This window comes from Ursus americanus, chromosome X (assembly GCF_024610735.1).
Source record: "Ursus americanus isolate L20-20 chromosome X, mUrsAme1.1.p, whole genome shotgun sequence".
In the NCBI taxonomy this organism is placed as follows: Eukaryota; Metazoa; Chordata; class Mammalia; order Carnivora; family Ursidae; genus Ursus; species Ursus americanus.
The window spans coordinates 111069765-111083949 of record NC_142164.1 but is presented as its reverse complement, the minus strand read 5'-3'; the positions used below and the strand labels follow the sequence as shown (position 1 = coordinate 111083949).

The 14185-nt window shown below is 44.4% G+C and overlaps 1 protein-coding gene across 2 annotated transcripts in view; it reads right to left on the bottom strand.

Moving 5' to 3' along the window:
• PIR (pirin) overlaps positions 1-14185 on the bottom strand; it is a 102656-nt gene that overhangs the window by 66844 nt on the left and 21627 nt on the right. For both annotated transcript variants that reach the window (XM_045805066.2, XM_045805064.2), the window contains exon 4: positions 1770-1853. In XM_045805066.2, coding sequence (XP_045661022.1) covers positions 1770-1853 — 84 coding nt within the window. The remainder of the gene's footprint in view (positions 1-1769; positions 1854-14185) is intronic.

Genomic DNA, 14185 nt, shown 5'->3' with positions numbered 1-14185 from the left:
CTAAATAGATTTCCATCTACCATTTGATCAGATGATGACACATCCTAGTATGGGGGTCTGCAAACAACAGCCCGGGGCCAAAGCCAGCCTGCCACTTGATTTTGTACGTAAGTTTTACACACAGACATGCCCATTCAGTGACACGCTGTCTGCTCACATGCTGTGAAGTCAGGGCAGAGTGGTTGCCACATATGGGACCGTATGACTCACGAAGCCTAAAATACGTGCTATCCACTTCTTACAGAAAACATGCGCTTACCCCAGCTCTAACACAACATGGAGGAGGTCTCAACACCCCCCACGCAGAGCTTCTCCCATCTGATGGCAGCTCCTGGGGCTCCTCAAACACTTGGCCTCCCGTTTGTTTTCCTGTTTTGTTCATAGTTTCTCTCTCCATAGTGTCAATCTACTTTTCATACCTTGCTTATCCTTTTTTAGATACAACCTAGTTTGGCAGGAACTTTAATACGTTCAGCCCACCCTTTGGATTCAGAGGAGGAGAACCGATTTCTCTTTTCAACCTCGCTATTTACTAGCTCTGAGAGCATGGACATCTTTTCTTACATCTTTAAATCCCCATTCTCTCATGTCATTTTATTTATTTTTTTGAAGATTTTATTTATTTATTTGAGAGAGAGCAAGAGAGATCACAGAGGGAAAGGAAGAGAGAGAAGAAGACTCGCCACTGAGCAGGGAGCCCGATGTGGGGCTCGATCCCAGGACCCCGGGATCATGACCTGAGATGAAGGCAGATGCTTAACCAACTGAGCCACCCAAGCACCCCCATTCTCTCTTTTTAAAAATGAGGTAGAAAGAATACTTACTTTAGAGAGATTATGCATATGAAAATGCTTTCAGTTTCATGTTCACTGAAACATAATTCAAATATCTGCAGTTAAAATTCCACACAATATGTAAATAATCCCAGAAAGTTCTTGACATAGAGTTCAGACTTACAAACCCAGCAAAAAAATACCCAAGAGTTCCTGGGGATTCTAATTCTAACATGTCTCAAACAAGCCAAGGATGGTGGCAAGATTTGGATCATGGTCTTAAATGACAACACCTACCCCTTGCAAACAAGTTGAAAGACAGAGTAAATTGTCACAGGGCACCTGGGTGGCTTAGTGGGTTAAGCATCCAACTCTTGGTTTCACCTCAGGTGGTGAATCTCAGGGTCCTGGGATCGAGCCCTGCATCAGGCTCCGTGCTCAGCTTGGAGTCTGTTTGGGATTCTCTCTCTGCCCCTCCCCCTGTCCTCACTCTCTCTCTCTCTTTCTCTCAAATAAATAAATAAAATCTTTTTTAAAAAAGAGTGAATTGTCACAGATGCAGCAGGAAGGCCTAGAAAGATGAGGACTGAAACTGGTACACTGAATTTGGCAATGGGGACATCCTGAGTGACCACTGCCTGAAGAGCCTCCGTAGCCATTTGGGTGGATGTTGAGAGAGGCCACCCTGATTTCTGTGAGTGAAGGATGAAATGGAAGATGAGGAAGTTAAGACAATCATCCTTGATTATGCTTTTGAGAAATGTAAGAGAAAGACTCGTTGGGAACTAAAAAGTGATTGAGGGGGTCAAGGAAATCTTGAGAGAATGTAAGAAACCCGTGCAGTTTTCTAGGCTGAGTGGGAGGATCCACAGAATGGAAGAGGTCAAAAGTTTGAGAGAGAGGGAGCAAAGCGTGAATGTACTGGAACTGGGTGAGAGCAAGCATGCACACCCAGAGGCCATTAAACCATCAACAATTGTTTGCTGTTGGCCATACCTGCAGGTCTCCTGGGTTCATCTGACCAACGTGTCCACAGAAGTCTTCATGGGCCATGCTGCCACCCTCCAGGAGGTAAGATACCTTTGACAAAACAAGCAGAAGAAAAAGTAGGTGTTCGGCAGCTATGAAGAACAGTTCACTTCTGCAGAAAATGTGCTGAGGAAAGTGTCTGGAGTGACCAAGACAGTAGTGCAAGCTGAGGGAATGAATCTCCAGTGAAAGGACCATACGAGCCCATACAATGTCTCTGAGAGAATTCCAAATAGGAGCCCCTTCTTCCATGTAGATGCAGCCCTGAGCATGCCAGAGTTCACAGCCAGCTGACAGAAGCCCCCTCTTGTCCCCTCAGCCCACCATGATGGGTCCTAGAGCTCAGAATGAAAGAGGCATCCCCCTTTGAAATAGCAGGGCTGTGTTACCAAGGCCATGTTCAGCCAGGCAGGTGGGACAATAGATTTCAGGTCTCCACACCTTCCCCTAGAAGCTGATTTGAGAAATCCAAAGACAATGTGTTTCCAACACCAGGCATACAGACTCAGGTAGCTGCTCGATAAACACAAGCGAAACGTCAAATGAATTCATATAAATTAAAGTCAACTTTTCCAGGGGCATGGCCATACTAAATCTAAGAATGGAAAGAAATTCTGTGTTGTCAGACAGAGAAGCCATTAGCTACGTGTAGTTATTTAAATTTAATTAGAGTGGAACAAAATTAAAAATTCAGCTCCTCAGTTGCACCAGCCACATTTCAAGTGACAAACCCCTGGTTCTCCCCTTCCTTTTAGGTAATCAGCCTGCCCATGGAGAGCAAGTCCCTCTGGGAGGGGCCGGCCCCCATGGCAGTGGCCTTCACAGGTCCGTCACAGCCAGTGAGAGCTGATAAAGTCTGCCTAATTTTCGCCAACATATGGTATTTGGAAGCTCAACTGCATGCAGATAGAAGCCACATTCTCCAATATCAGCTTTGTCAGAAATAAGGTATTTTTTTGTGTCCGCCATCTTTCTACTCTTACATCTTCTCAACTGGCTCAGAATTCATGCCGGGAAAATAGGTCATCATTTACTCTGCCTCCTCATACCCCAAACGAAGGGCAATTAAAGCCCCGCCTGCTGTCAAGCTGTTGAAATCTTATATGACAGCCTTATAATAACCCCCCTTCGTGAGCCAACTTTATTGGATGCCAGTTCCTGAAACCAAAGACTTATATAGAGCGCTTAGGACAGCAGAAATCAGGGCTGGCTGACATGAGGACCCTTCATGTGTCATCCTGCCAAACAACGACACTGAGGTGCACTGTGTACAGAATGGTCTCGGCAGCAACCTTTATCCCAGCAGGTGACAGGCAGACGGCTATGGAAATTGGAGGTTCTAGGTTGTGATGGTTAATTTCATGTGTCAACCTGACTGGGCTAAGGGATGGCCAGTTACATGGTAAAATGGAACTTGCTATACTAATGGCAACAGTGCAACACTAGCACAGGAAGAGAAGAGACCCATTTGCATGGGCAATTTATACATGATGACGGGAATTCCAGATTCGTGGGGCAAGGACGCATTTCCCAATAAATGGTGTTGGAACACAACTGACTGACCACATGAGAAAAGAGAGTAAGCCCCCACCATATATGGCAACGGGTTCCAAATGGATGAAGATTTAAATGTTAAAAACGCACTTCTGAGATTTAAATCTACAGAGACAACAAGAATACAAAATGTCAGCACAAATCTATCTTTGCAGTGTTTATTATGATAGCAGAAAGACAGGAACAACCTGGATGGTGGGTCTACTAGGGTACACTCACCTAATTATGGTACCGCCATACAAGAGAATATTATGCAACTGTTAAAAAGTGACGTAGATCTTTATTCACTGACATGGAAAAATGAAATACCATTTAATCAAAAAAAGGTTACTGAAGAGCAATTTTATTGAAAGACTTCTCATATAGTGATGGGTTTAAATGGGTTCATTTAAATAAAACTGTATCTCGTCATGTTAGGGTGTGTGTAGAGATGCCCGGATGGACACAACAAAACGTGGACAGTGGTCATCTCCAGATGGTGGAATTGCAAGTACCTTTTATTATATCCTCTTTCCACTTTTCTGATAGTTTGGGTCTTCTGCAATGAGTAGGTTACTTTTTTACAACGGAAACAACTTTTGTATCTTGCGGAAATTATAAAGATGCTAACACTCATCAGTGAATGAAGTGATATGCTTTATTCTGCAGAGATGCTGGTATTTGTTTCCTCTTTAGGTGAACTGGGGCTGGCCAGGAGGGCATGAGACAGTAGGGAAAATACAAAGAATTGGAAGAATAGCGCCATACTATGTGAGAGGACAATGTAGCTAGCTCCGACTTCAATACGTTGCTGGGCAGAAAAGACCTAGGATTATCATAGAGGCCAACATAGGAATGAAGCACTTAGGACCTCATTCAAAGGTTAAAAATTGAAGAGGACCAAAAAAAAAAAAAAAAAAAAAGGTTCCAAATCTCAACCAACCAGTCAAACTAGAAGGAGCAGTGTCTAGAATTGCTTTCCTTTTCCTGTTATGCATGCATTTTTAATTAAAATAACTGCATAATGAAGGCAATTTTCATTCTGTTTGGGCTGAAGCTTTGGGTTCTCAAAGGAGTCTCTTTCCAATCATATTCCTTCCATCCCCAAAGTTTTTTCAATTATCCAAGCCTAGGGACTTTCATGTTGTTAATCATCTAAAAATATGTCAGGCAACTTTAAAAAGTAAATTGTGGTGAGCATGACTCATTTAAAGATGAAAATTTACAGAGACACCAAAAGAGGTTTGCGTGTGTGTGTGTGTGTGTTTTGCAAGTTTTATTTTAGAAAGCAATGTCAACGCTGTTTCGAAAAGATGCAAGATGGTTATCTCCACTTTTCCTCTGCTTTTTCAGCGTGGATGTCCTCTTTTCTCTGGTAATACAAAAGTAAACATCATGTCTCCCATCCTAAATACTATAAAATCTGAATTAGAGAAGTCTGGTCAATGAAGCTTTACAGAGTTCATAATGCCTGCCTTTTACTACTTAAAGCAAAAACCATACTTTTAGCCATCGGGCGGGGAAAAAAATTAGAAACCAATGACCCCCTATTTATGATGGTCTTTTATTTTATTTATTTATTTATTTTTAAGTGCCATAAATGCTACACTGAGACCTTAAGTATAAATCAAGGCCTGCAGAGGATTTTTTTTTAAACTCAAGCAGTACTCTGAGAGTTGACACAATCCAGATGATTTTTCGGGACATTACATAATCGCAAACACCTGGAGAATGGCCGTGGGTGGTTGACGGAACTGGGAGTGTTATGTTTAAACTCAAGAGTTGCGTGTGTCTCATTAAGAAATCTGTAATCTGAAACAGGTGTTTTCTTAAAGGACTTGCCATGCACCCTGATGCCGCTCAGTCCTTTCCTCCTTCTTAGTCCCAAACTTTCCATGGATCTTCACGAACCAGTTTTGCTTCCTTGTCAGTTCTTACTTCTTGGTACGTTCGTGTATTCGGGAGAAAGACACGAGGCCAAAACAGGAACGAAAGAAAAGGGGCACTGGCAATGGGAAATTTAAGAGCTGTCCATTAATTCTGAAGAATTACAGCACAAGACAGAGTAAAGTTCGTTGCTTCTTTCTGGCTGGTATTTAGAAGGACGAGTGTGAAGATCTCATTCAATGTTTCTAGATGCAAGACTTCTTTAAAGCAAAACGTTTATATCATAGATAAAACTATGTTTACTTTTAATCTGAACAGGCCCCAAATCATGGCTTTTTTTTTCTACTGGTAGCTGAGTAGGAAAAAGAGAAAAACAAAACAAAAACATGGGTTGGGGCCATGGCTGTTGAGAGAGGCCAGCAAGGAACATATTGCGTAACAGAAGCGGCTAACGGGTCTTCAAGGATAGAAGCATAATGTTCGAATCCATACAATTAAGCGCCCACGTTATTTTACGAAAATGTTGTAATTACTCGGGGCAATCACCGAGACATCTGGAACATCGCCCCACTAAACAAGCTCATCCAATCCCGACCCCACAGAAACACCTTCACAAGGGCCAAAAGGTGGTTTTAACAAAAAAGGGAAAGATAACCAACACCGTTAGGTGTTCAGCCAAATATTCTAAAGCTCTACTGGGTCCTGCCTCGCCATTTCCTGCCCCAACTCTGCACTGGGGCCAATGCTGCAGGGACTCCCGCCGCACTGCCCCCTGCTGGCGGGCCCCAGGCCTTGGGGAACCACTCAGGCCCTGGGGTCCAGGCTGGAATCTCAGGTTTGCCATTTACCAGGTGTGAAATGTGGAGTCAAGTCCTTTAACTTCTTGGAGCCTCGGTTTCTTCGTGTCCAAGGGGGACCTAGGAGAGGAGCTCACCAAGCGCAGTGAGTACTAACTGGGTAACGTGTACAAAGTGCCTGGCACATAAGTGTTCAGTAAGTTCCAGAATGGGCACACGTGCCACACTTCCGCTGGCAGAGATCCCATCCGTGGGTCTTCCCTCATGCTTCTGGAAAGTATTTCTCCCGATATTCACCCGGCTCACTTCCTCACTTCATTCAGGCCTCCGTTCAAACGTCACTGCCTAAAAGAAGACACCCCCAACCAGCCCATCACATCGGTCCATTTATTCTTTATCCTCCTACGCTGACTTGTTTCTTCTTCCTCAATTTTCCCCAAAGGGACACTATATCACATAATTATGTGGTTATTCATTGGCTGTCTTCCCTAAGAAAGCGTAACCTCCCCGAAGGTTCCAGCCCTGCGCTGGCACTAAAGACCTGTGGAACGAACGAACGGATAGCAGCATCTTGTATCTGCATAGCATTTCAGCACGGACAAAGCCCCGGACTCGGAGACTGTATTAGCTACATGTTATTGATGAAACAGTGCGGCTTAGTGTGCTTAAGGCCACACCATTAATAACCGCACAACAAGGACTTAAATCAACATTTTGTCTCTGAAAATTAAACCATTTCACCCTCCCACGCTGCCTCGCCATCTTGGCAGCAACGCATGTGCTGTGAGATCTGCTGGGAGTTGCAAAAACAGCCAGGACCGGGCCGCCTGGGTGGTTCCGTGGGTTAAGCATCTGACTCTTGATTTCAGCTTGGCTCATAATCTCAGGGTCGTGAGATCGAACCCCGAGTCAGGCTCCATGCTGGGCATGGAGCCTGCTTGAGATTCTCTCTCTCCTTCTGCCTCTGTCCCTCTCCCCCGCTCACTCTCTCTGAGAGACGGGAGAGAAAGAGAAAGAGAAAGAGAGAGAGAGAGAGAGGGAGAAAAGAGAACCAGCCGGGACTGCCAACTGCAAGGCCTTTAGGCAAACTGGCTACGTCTGGCAAAGAAAGGGCCATTGTGCTCCTGTACACAGAGCTGAAAACAAAGCTGAAGACCTCATGAGTCCTGGGTGAGGTGGAGAAGAGGCGGATGGAGGGACAGGCAGCCACAGGTTCCTGAGAGGAGGTGGTCCCAGGACCCTTTCTTGGTGTGGACACGAAGAGTTCTACCCAACAATGTCTAACTACAGAGAAAAGAACAACTGACTTAATTAAGGCAATTTTCCTTTTATATTTTTCTGTTGCTCCCATTCACAAATGTCTCCCAAATCTACTCATTTTCCTTTCCCTAGGAGTAAAATATCTGCCAGGCACATCAAGTTTCGATAACAACCACATTCCTGAATCCAGCTACTCAGGTGAGCTGAATCACGGACTCCCTCAGAATCTTCCAGCTGCTCCCAGAACCCCAGGGCAAGGCCAGGAATGGCCTCTCTCTTCAAACCCCATTCAGGATTCAACCTTTTGTGGAATCTCTTCAGACAAACTACCGTTGGCTCCTCATGTAATCATCAGGCTGATAGCACCTACATCTCTTAAAACTGGTCAAGGTGTTCACGTCCATTGTGTTATCGTTCCTGTGTTATACTGAAGAGGCCGCAAGGGAATGGTTTGCCAACTTCTAGGATTACCCAAATTTCCCACATGCAAAAGTGTAGTGTCTGCAGCCAGAGTGAGAAAGTGGGTCTTTAGAAGTATTGTTGCTGAAGAGCGCCCTCTGCTGATCCTATCAGTGTGTGCTCGCTGTTCTTGTCCCGTCAGACCTCACCCCAACAGGGCTAGGCCTCCCTAAAAGAGCGGCTGAGAACGAAGCATGTCTTCTAGCACGTGCTTGGGGTCTCCGCCCCAACACCCCGTGTGGGTGGCAGGTTGCCATCTGGACGTCAAGGGACCAGCTCTGTTGTGGTGTAGAGGGAAGGTTTTCTGCTCCCACGGTCTCTAGTGAGAAGCCGTCAAGGCAGGCACCTAAGAATGAATGAAGGTTTGGGGCTCACGGGGCTCTTACCGAGACAGGTTTAAGGGATTTCCCTCTTGTTTTAATACTTTCTTAAGATTTCATTTTAATATTTAATTTAATTAAGCAGCTGACATCCTTAGATGGGTGCGTTATTCTTAGTCTCTGATTCAATCCATTGTAAGGATTTAACTTGTCAAACTTTCCGCCAAAGCGTTCATTGTACTAGACGTTATTGGACCACACTTCTCGGGTTATGGACTTCAAGAAACAATAAAATCAACAACAACAACAAAAACAAATAAACCCCCCCAAACAAAAAAGAAGCAATAAAAACATTTTGTAATAAGGGGGTCCGATAGAAGGATGCCAATTTTTTATCTTTTGCCTTTTTCAATAAACTTTGGGGGTAATTTTAAATCTTTCTTTTTTCCCCTTTCTTTGCAACTTGCACAGGGGAAAATGTCATCACAAACTCATAAACAAGAAGTTAGAAATCACCCAAAAGGAACACAATGATCATCCCTTCCTGACCTTCAGGGAGCCACCACTCCAGCAGAAGAAACACTACTAAAATATGCAGATAAAAGAACTTATTTATTTTATTTATTTATTAGAGAGAGAGAGAGTATGAGCACAAGCAGGGGTCGGGGGGAGAGGGAGAAGCAGACTCCCCACTGAGCAGGGAGCCCAATAGGGGGCTCGATCCCAGGACCCCAAGATCATGACCTGAGTCGAAGGCAGATGCTTAGCTGACTGAGCCACCCAGGTGCCCCAGATAAGAGAACTTAACACTAAAACAGGGGCACCTGGCCGGCGACTCTTAATCTTGGGGCCTCAAGCTCAAGGCCCACATTGGGTGTGGAGATTACTTAAAAATAAAATCTTAAAAAAAAGAAAAAGAAGTACAATTAGTCCCTGTGGAAAACACAGAAAAAAAGATTAATTCTGATGAGCAAGATCTCAATGGGGGAGACATTCGTGGAGGAGGCAGCCCTCCTGGTGGTCCTTAAAAGATTGCACTACTGGGGAAAAGCTGGGGTGGATGTGGCAAAAAAGTACAGGGGAAGAAAAGAATTTGTAGGTTGTAATAAAAGGCCAGAAACAATTAAAGCATGGTTTTGTAATTATCGTGTTATTAGTAGAGTACGACTGGTCTTGTGGCTGTAAGAAGGGAAATGACTACCCTTAAACATCCAGGCGGTGAACCAACCTCATCCATTTCCTCACTGGGGTCCAGAGAAGAGCATTACTTTGCACTCACAGGCTGGAAATTTGGATCCCTGGACCACGAAAGCACTGGGTCCCACGGTACGTAACAGAGAGACTCTGAGATGTTCACAGCTGGGGAATCTGTGTCACAGGTGCAATCTCGTTTCCAATGGTATTAACTTGACAATGTTTTGAGACAATATCAGATGTATAGAAAGGGAACTCTGTGCCAGAAGGAGTGATAGCGTGGAAGAGTGGACAAGTGTGGGCCTGGGATCGCATGGGCCTGCCCAATCCTTCCCTGTATGGGCTGTGTGACCTTGACAAGTCACTACCTCTGAGCCTCTGTTTCCTCATCTGTAAAATGGGGGCTAACAATTCCTACTTTCCAGGATTGTTGTGAAGCTTGGAGGTAACGTACAGAAGGCATGGGGAGCTTCTCAGAAAACTGGTAGCTCATACTGCATGGCAGATTTCCTTCGGGTTTAGTCCTATATGGTCAAGCATTTCATTTTAAGAGAGTCTACTGACGGGGAACTCTGAAGCAGCTTTGCTGACAGCGTTGAAGATTTACAGGAGGGCCTTTTTTTTTTTAAAGATTTTATTTATTTATTTGACAGAGATAGAGACAGCCAGCGAGAGAGGGAACACAAGCAGGGGGAGTGGGAGAGGAAGAAGCAGGCTCATAGCGGAGAAGCCTGATGTGGGGCTCGATCCCAGAACGCCAGGATCACGCCCTGAGCCGAAGGCAGACGCTTTAACGACTGCGCTACCCAGGCGCCCCTGTACAAGGAGTTGTTTTTTTTTAAGACTTACTTATTTTAGGGGGGAGGGGGAGAGGGAGAGAGAGTCATACGCAGACTCCACACCAAGAGCGAAGCCTGACGTGGGGCTCAATCTCACGACCCCGAGATCACGACCTGAGCTGAAACCAAGAGTCGGACACTTAACCACCTGGGCCACCCAGGCGCCCCTACAAGGAGCTTGTCATCACGTAATGATCTATGTTCACTTACTCTGGACTTAATTCTAGTCTCACTTCAAAAGCGTTATTTGGCAACATAAAAGGATGTTTAATGACTGGTTTACAGTCCTTATTACGCCCCCTCTTCCAATGTGTCTACTTAAGAACTCTAGGGATGTAGTCTCTCAGACATGAACGGTTTCTGTTTGTAATTGTAATAGGGTGGGGGCGAGGAAGATGGGGAAACCTGCTGGGAATTTATTTGGATTACTTTTGAAGAGTAGTTCAGTTAAGTGCTACTTTCTCCCACGTGACCTATGATTTTTTTTTTATTATGTTAGTCACCATACAGTACCTCATTAGCTTTTGATGTCGTGCTCCATGATTCATTGTTTGCGTGTGTGTTTTTTTTTTTATTTTAAGGTTTTTTTATTATGTTAGTCACCATACAGTACATCCCTGGTTTCCGATGTAAAGTTCGATGATTCATTAGTTGCGTATAACACCCAGTGCACCATGCAATAGTGCCCTCCTTACTATCCATCACCAGTCTATCCCATTCCCCCACCCCCTCCCCTCTGAAGCCCTCAGTTTGTTTCTCAGAGTCCATAATCTCTCATGCTTCATTCCCCCTTCTGATTACCCCCTTTCTTTATCCCTTTCTTCCCCTACCGATCTTTCTAGTTCTTATGTTCCATAGATGAGAGAAATCATATGATAATTGTCTTTCTCTGCTTGACTTATTTCACTTAGCATTATCTCCTCCAGTGCCGTCCATGTTGCAGCAAATGTTGAGAACTCGTTCTTTCTGATAGCTGAGTAATATTCCATTGTATATACGGACCACAACTTCTTAATCCAGTCATCTGTTGAAGGACATCTCGGTTCCTTCCACGATTTGGCTATTGTGGACAATGCTGCTATGAACATTGGGGTGCATATGGCCCTTCTCTTCACTATGTCTGTATCTTTGGGGTAAATAATACCCAGTAGTGCAATGGCTGGGTCATAGGGTAGCTCAATTTTTAACTTTTTAAGGGACCTCCACAGTTTTCCAGAGTGGCTGTACCAACTTGCATTCCCGCCAACAATGTAGGAGGGATCCCCTTTCTCCACATCCTCTCCAGCAATTGTTGTTTCTTGCCTTGTCAATTTTTGCCATTCTAACTGGCATAAGGTGGTATCTCAGTGTGGTTTTGATTTGAATTTCCCTGATGGCTAATGATTTTGAACATTTTTTCATGTGTCTGTTAGCCATTTGTATGTCATCATTGGAAAAGTGTTCATATCTTCTGCCCATTTTATGATTTGTTTATGTGTTTCTCACGTATTGAGTTTGAGAAGTTCTTTGTAGATCTTGGATACCAGTCTTTTATCTGTAGCATCATTTGCGAATATATTCTCCCATTCCGTGGGCTGCCTCTTAGTTTTTTTGACTGTTTCCTTGGCTGTGCAGAAGCTTTTTATCTTGATGAAGTCTCACAAGTTCCTTTTATCTTTTGTTTCTCTTGCCTTTGGAGATGTGTCATGAAAAAGGTTGCTTTGGCCGATGTCGTAGAGGTTGCTGCCTATGTTCTCCTCTAGGATTTTGATGGATTCCTGTCTCACATCGAGGTCTTTCATCCATTTGGAGTTTATCTTTGTGTATGGTGTGAGAGAGTGGTTAAGTTTCATTCTTTTGCGTGTAGCTGTCCAATTTTCCCAGCACCATTTATGGAAGAGACTGTCTTTTTTCCAGTGGATGTTTTTTCCTGCTTTGTCAAAGATTAGGTGCCCAAGGAGCCGAGGGTCCATTTCTGGGTTCTCTATTCTGTTCCATTGGTCTATGTGTCTGTTTTTGTGCCAGTACCATGCTGTCTTTGTGATCACAGCTTCTTGACGTAGGCGGGGTTTGAGCGTCTGCTGTGGGAACTGGCCTCTCCTCACTAGATGGCAGTAGCTCCCTCCAGTTGGTATAACCAGAAATGTCTCCAGAAATTGCCCCATTGACCTCATGGAGGCAAAGTCCCCCTTGCTTGAGAAGCACTGACATAGTCTGAAATCCTGACTTTTAGACTCGAGATGGCGCTAATTTAGAAGGACAGCATTAACCTGGCAGTTTCAGGATAGAAAACGTTGGCCACTCGTTTGTAACTGGAGGTCAAGCTCTGCTGTGAAGGCCTTCCCCAGTAACGGCCCAACCTACAGCTTTAGATCCCACCCCACCCTGCACATCCAATTTTTAAAAAATGTATCCCACAGACCTTTTATTTTATTTATTTACTTTTTAAAGTAAGCTCCATCTAGGCCAAACGTGGGGCTTGAACTCACGACGCTGAGGTCAAGAGTCACATGATCTCCTAAGCCAGCCAGGCGTCCCCCCTACACATCCAATTTTTAAGTCTGACTACCTTACTCACCATTTCTAGTGTATCTCTGTACCATGCCCTCTACCGTTGTCTCCACTGTCCAGAGAATTATATCTAACTTATTCCTTACCGCTGTACTAAATGGCCAATTTCCCCCTGAAACTCTCCCAGACCTTTCTGTGAGAAATGCTAGCTTCTCCCTCAGAATGTGAAACTTCATCAACGGGACATCTCTTGCTCCTCCTTAATTGTTTTCTGACGGTCTTACAAACTAGAAGTCCTCTGCCCCTCCCCTTCGGAACTCACATTCACATGTGTATGCACCCCTGCAAACAAGGACACACACGGCTTTAATTTCCTTTTGGCCAGGGAAGCGTTAAAGAAGAGAAAGTTACGCTTTTTAATTTGAGGCACCCCTTTACATTTCGTGGGACCCTCTAATGGCACAGGAATGTCTCCTAAAGGAAGCTGCCCCTGGGTCACCCTCCCCATTATACACCGGCATACAGTATTAGCTTAACTGGTTGACCGGCTGATTTTCTGTGGAGAGGGCAGACCCGAGTTGGAGGCCTTGGCACGAGTTCCTGGAGAGCCAGTGGGCATCAGGGACTTCACCGGCCGTGAGAGCCCTGGTGACCTTCAAATACGGTACGTGAAGAGGGAATTCTGAAAAGAGTGATATTTAAGTAACCAATACACATGGCTCAAAATTGCAAAGGTACCACAAGAAAAAGAGGGTTAGAGTGAAAATTAACTCTTTCTCTCCCTCATCACTAACGTTCCCTGGAAGGCACAGGACTGGTCTCCTGGGTGTCCTCTCAGAGATAATTTAGGCATACCCAGGAGTCAAGGTCTAAGTGGGAATACCCCAAATGTCTATCAACAGATGACGGAATAAACAGAATGTGGCAGATCCATACGATGGATAATTATTCAGCCATAAAAAGGAATTCAGTTCTCACACATTACAACATGGATGAGCCTGGAACACATTTGCCAAGTGCAAGAAACCAGACACAAGACTCCACGTATCATATGATTCCTTTTTATGAAATGTTCAGAATAGGCAAACCCATAGAGACAGAAATCATGGTTGCCAGAGGCTGGGGGAAGTAGAGATGGGGAGTGACTATCAGTGAGTACAGGCTTTCTTTTAGGGTTGATGAAAATGTTCTGGAATCAGTGGTGATAGTCACACAATATTGTGAAAATACTAAAAACCGCTAAATATTTCCAAAAAGCCTTGTGAACATAGATCTGTATCTGTCATTAAGCGTTTATTTTCTAAGTGCCATCGTTTGGACTTTAACGTGAATTTTGGAATTTTATTTTCTTTGCATTAATGTAGCATAGAGAAGTAAACACTTATTAAAATAGCCCAGCTTTCCCATAATACAAATGATAATAAACCATTAAAAAAAAATAAAGGTAGGGATCCCTAGGTGGCACAGCTGGAGTCAGTTAAGCATCCGACTCTTGATTTCGGCTCAGGTCATGATCTCAGGGTCGTGAGATCGAGCCTGGAGTCGGGCTCTATGCTCAGCTCAAAAGGAGTCTGCTTGACATTCTCTCTCTCCCCCTCCCCTTT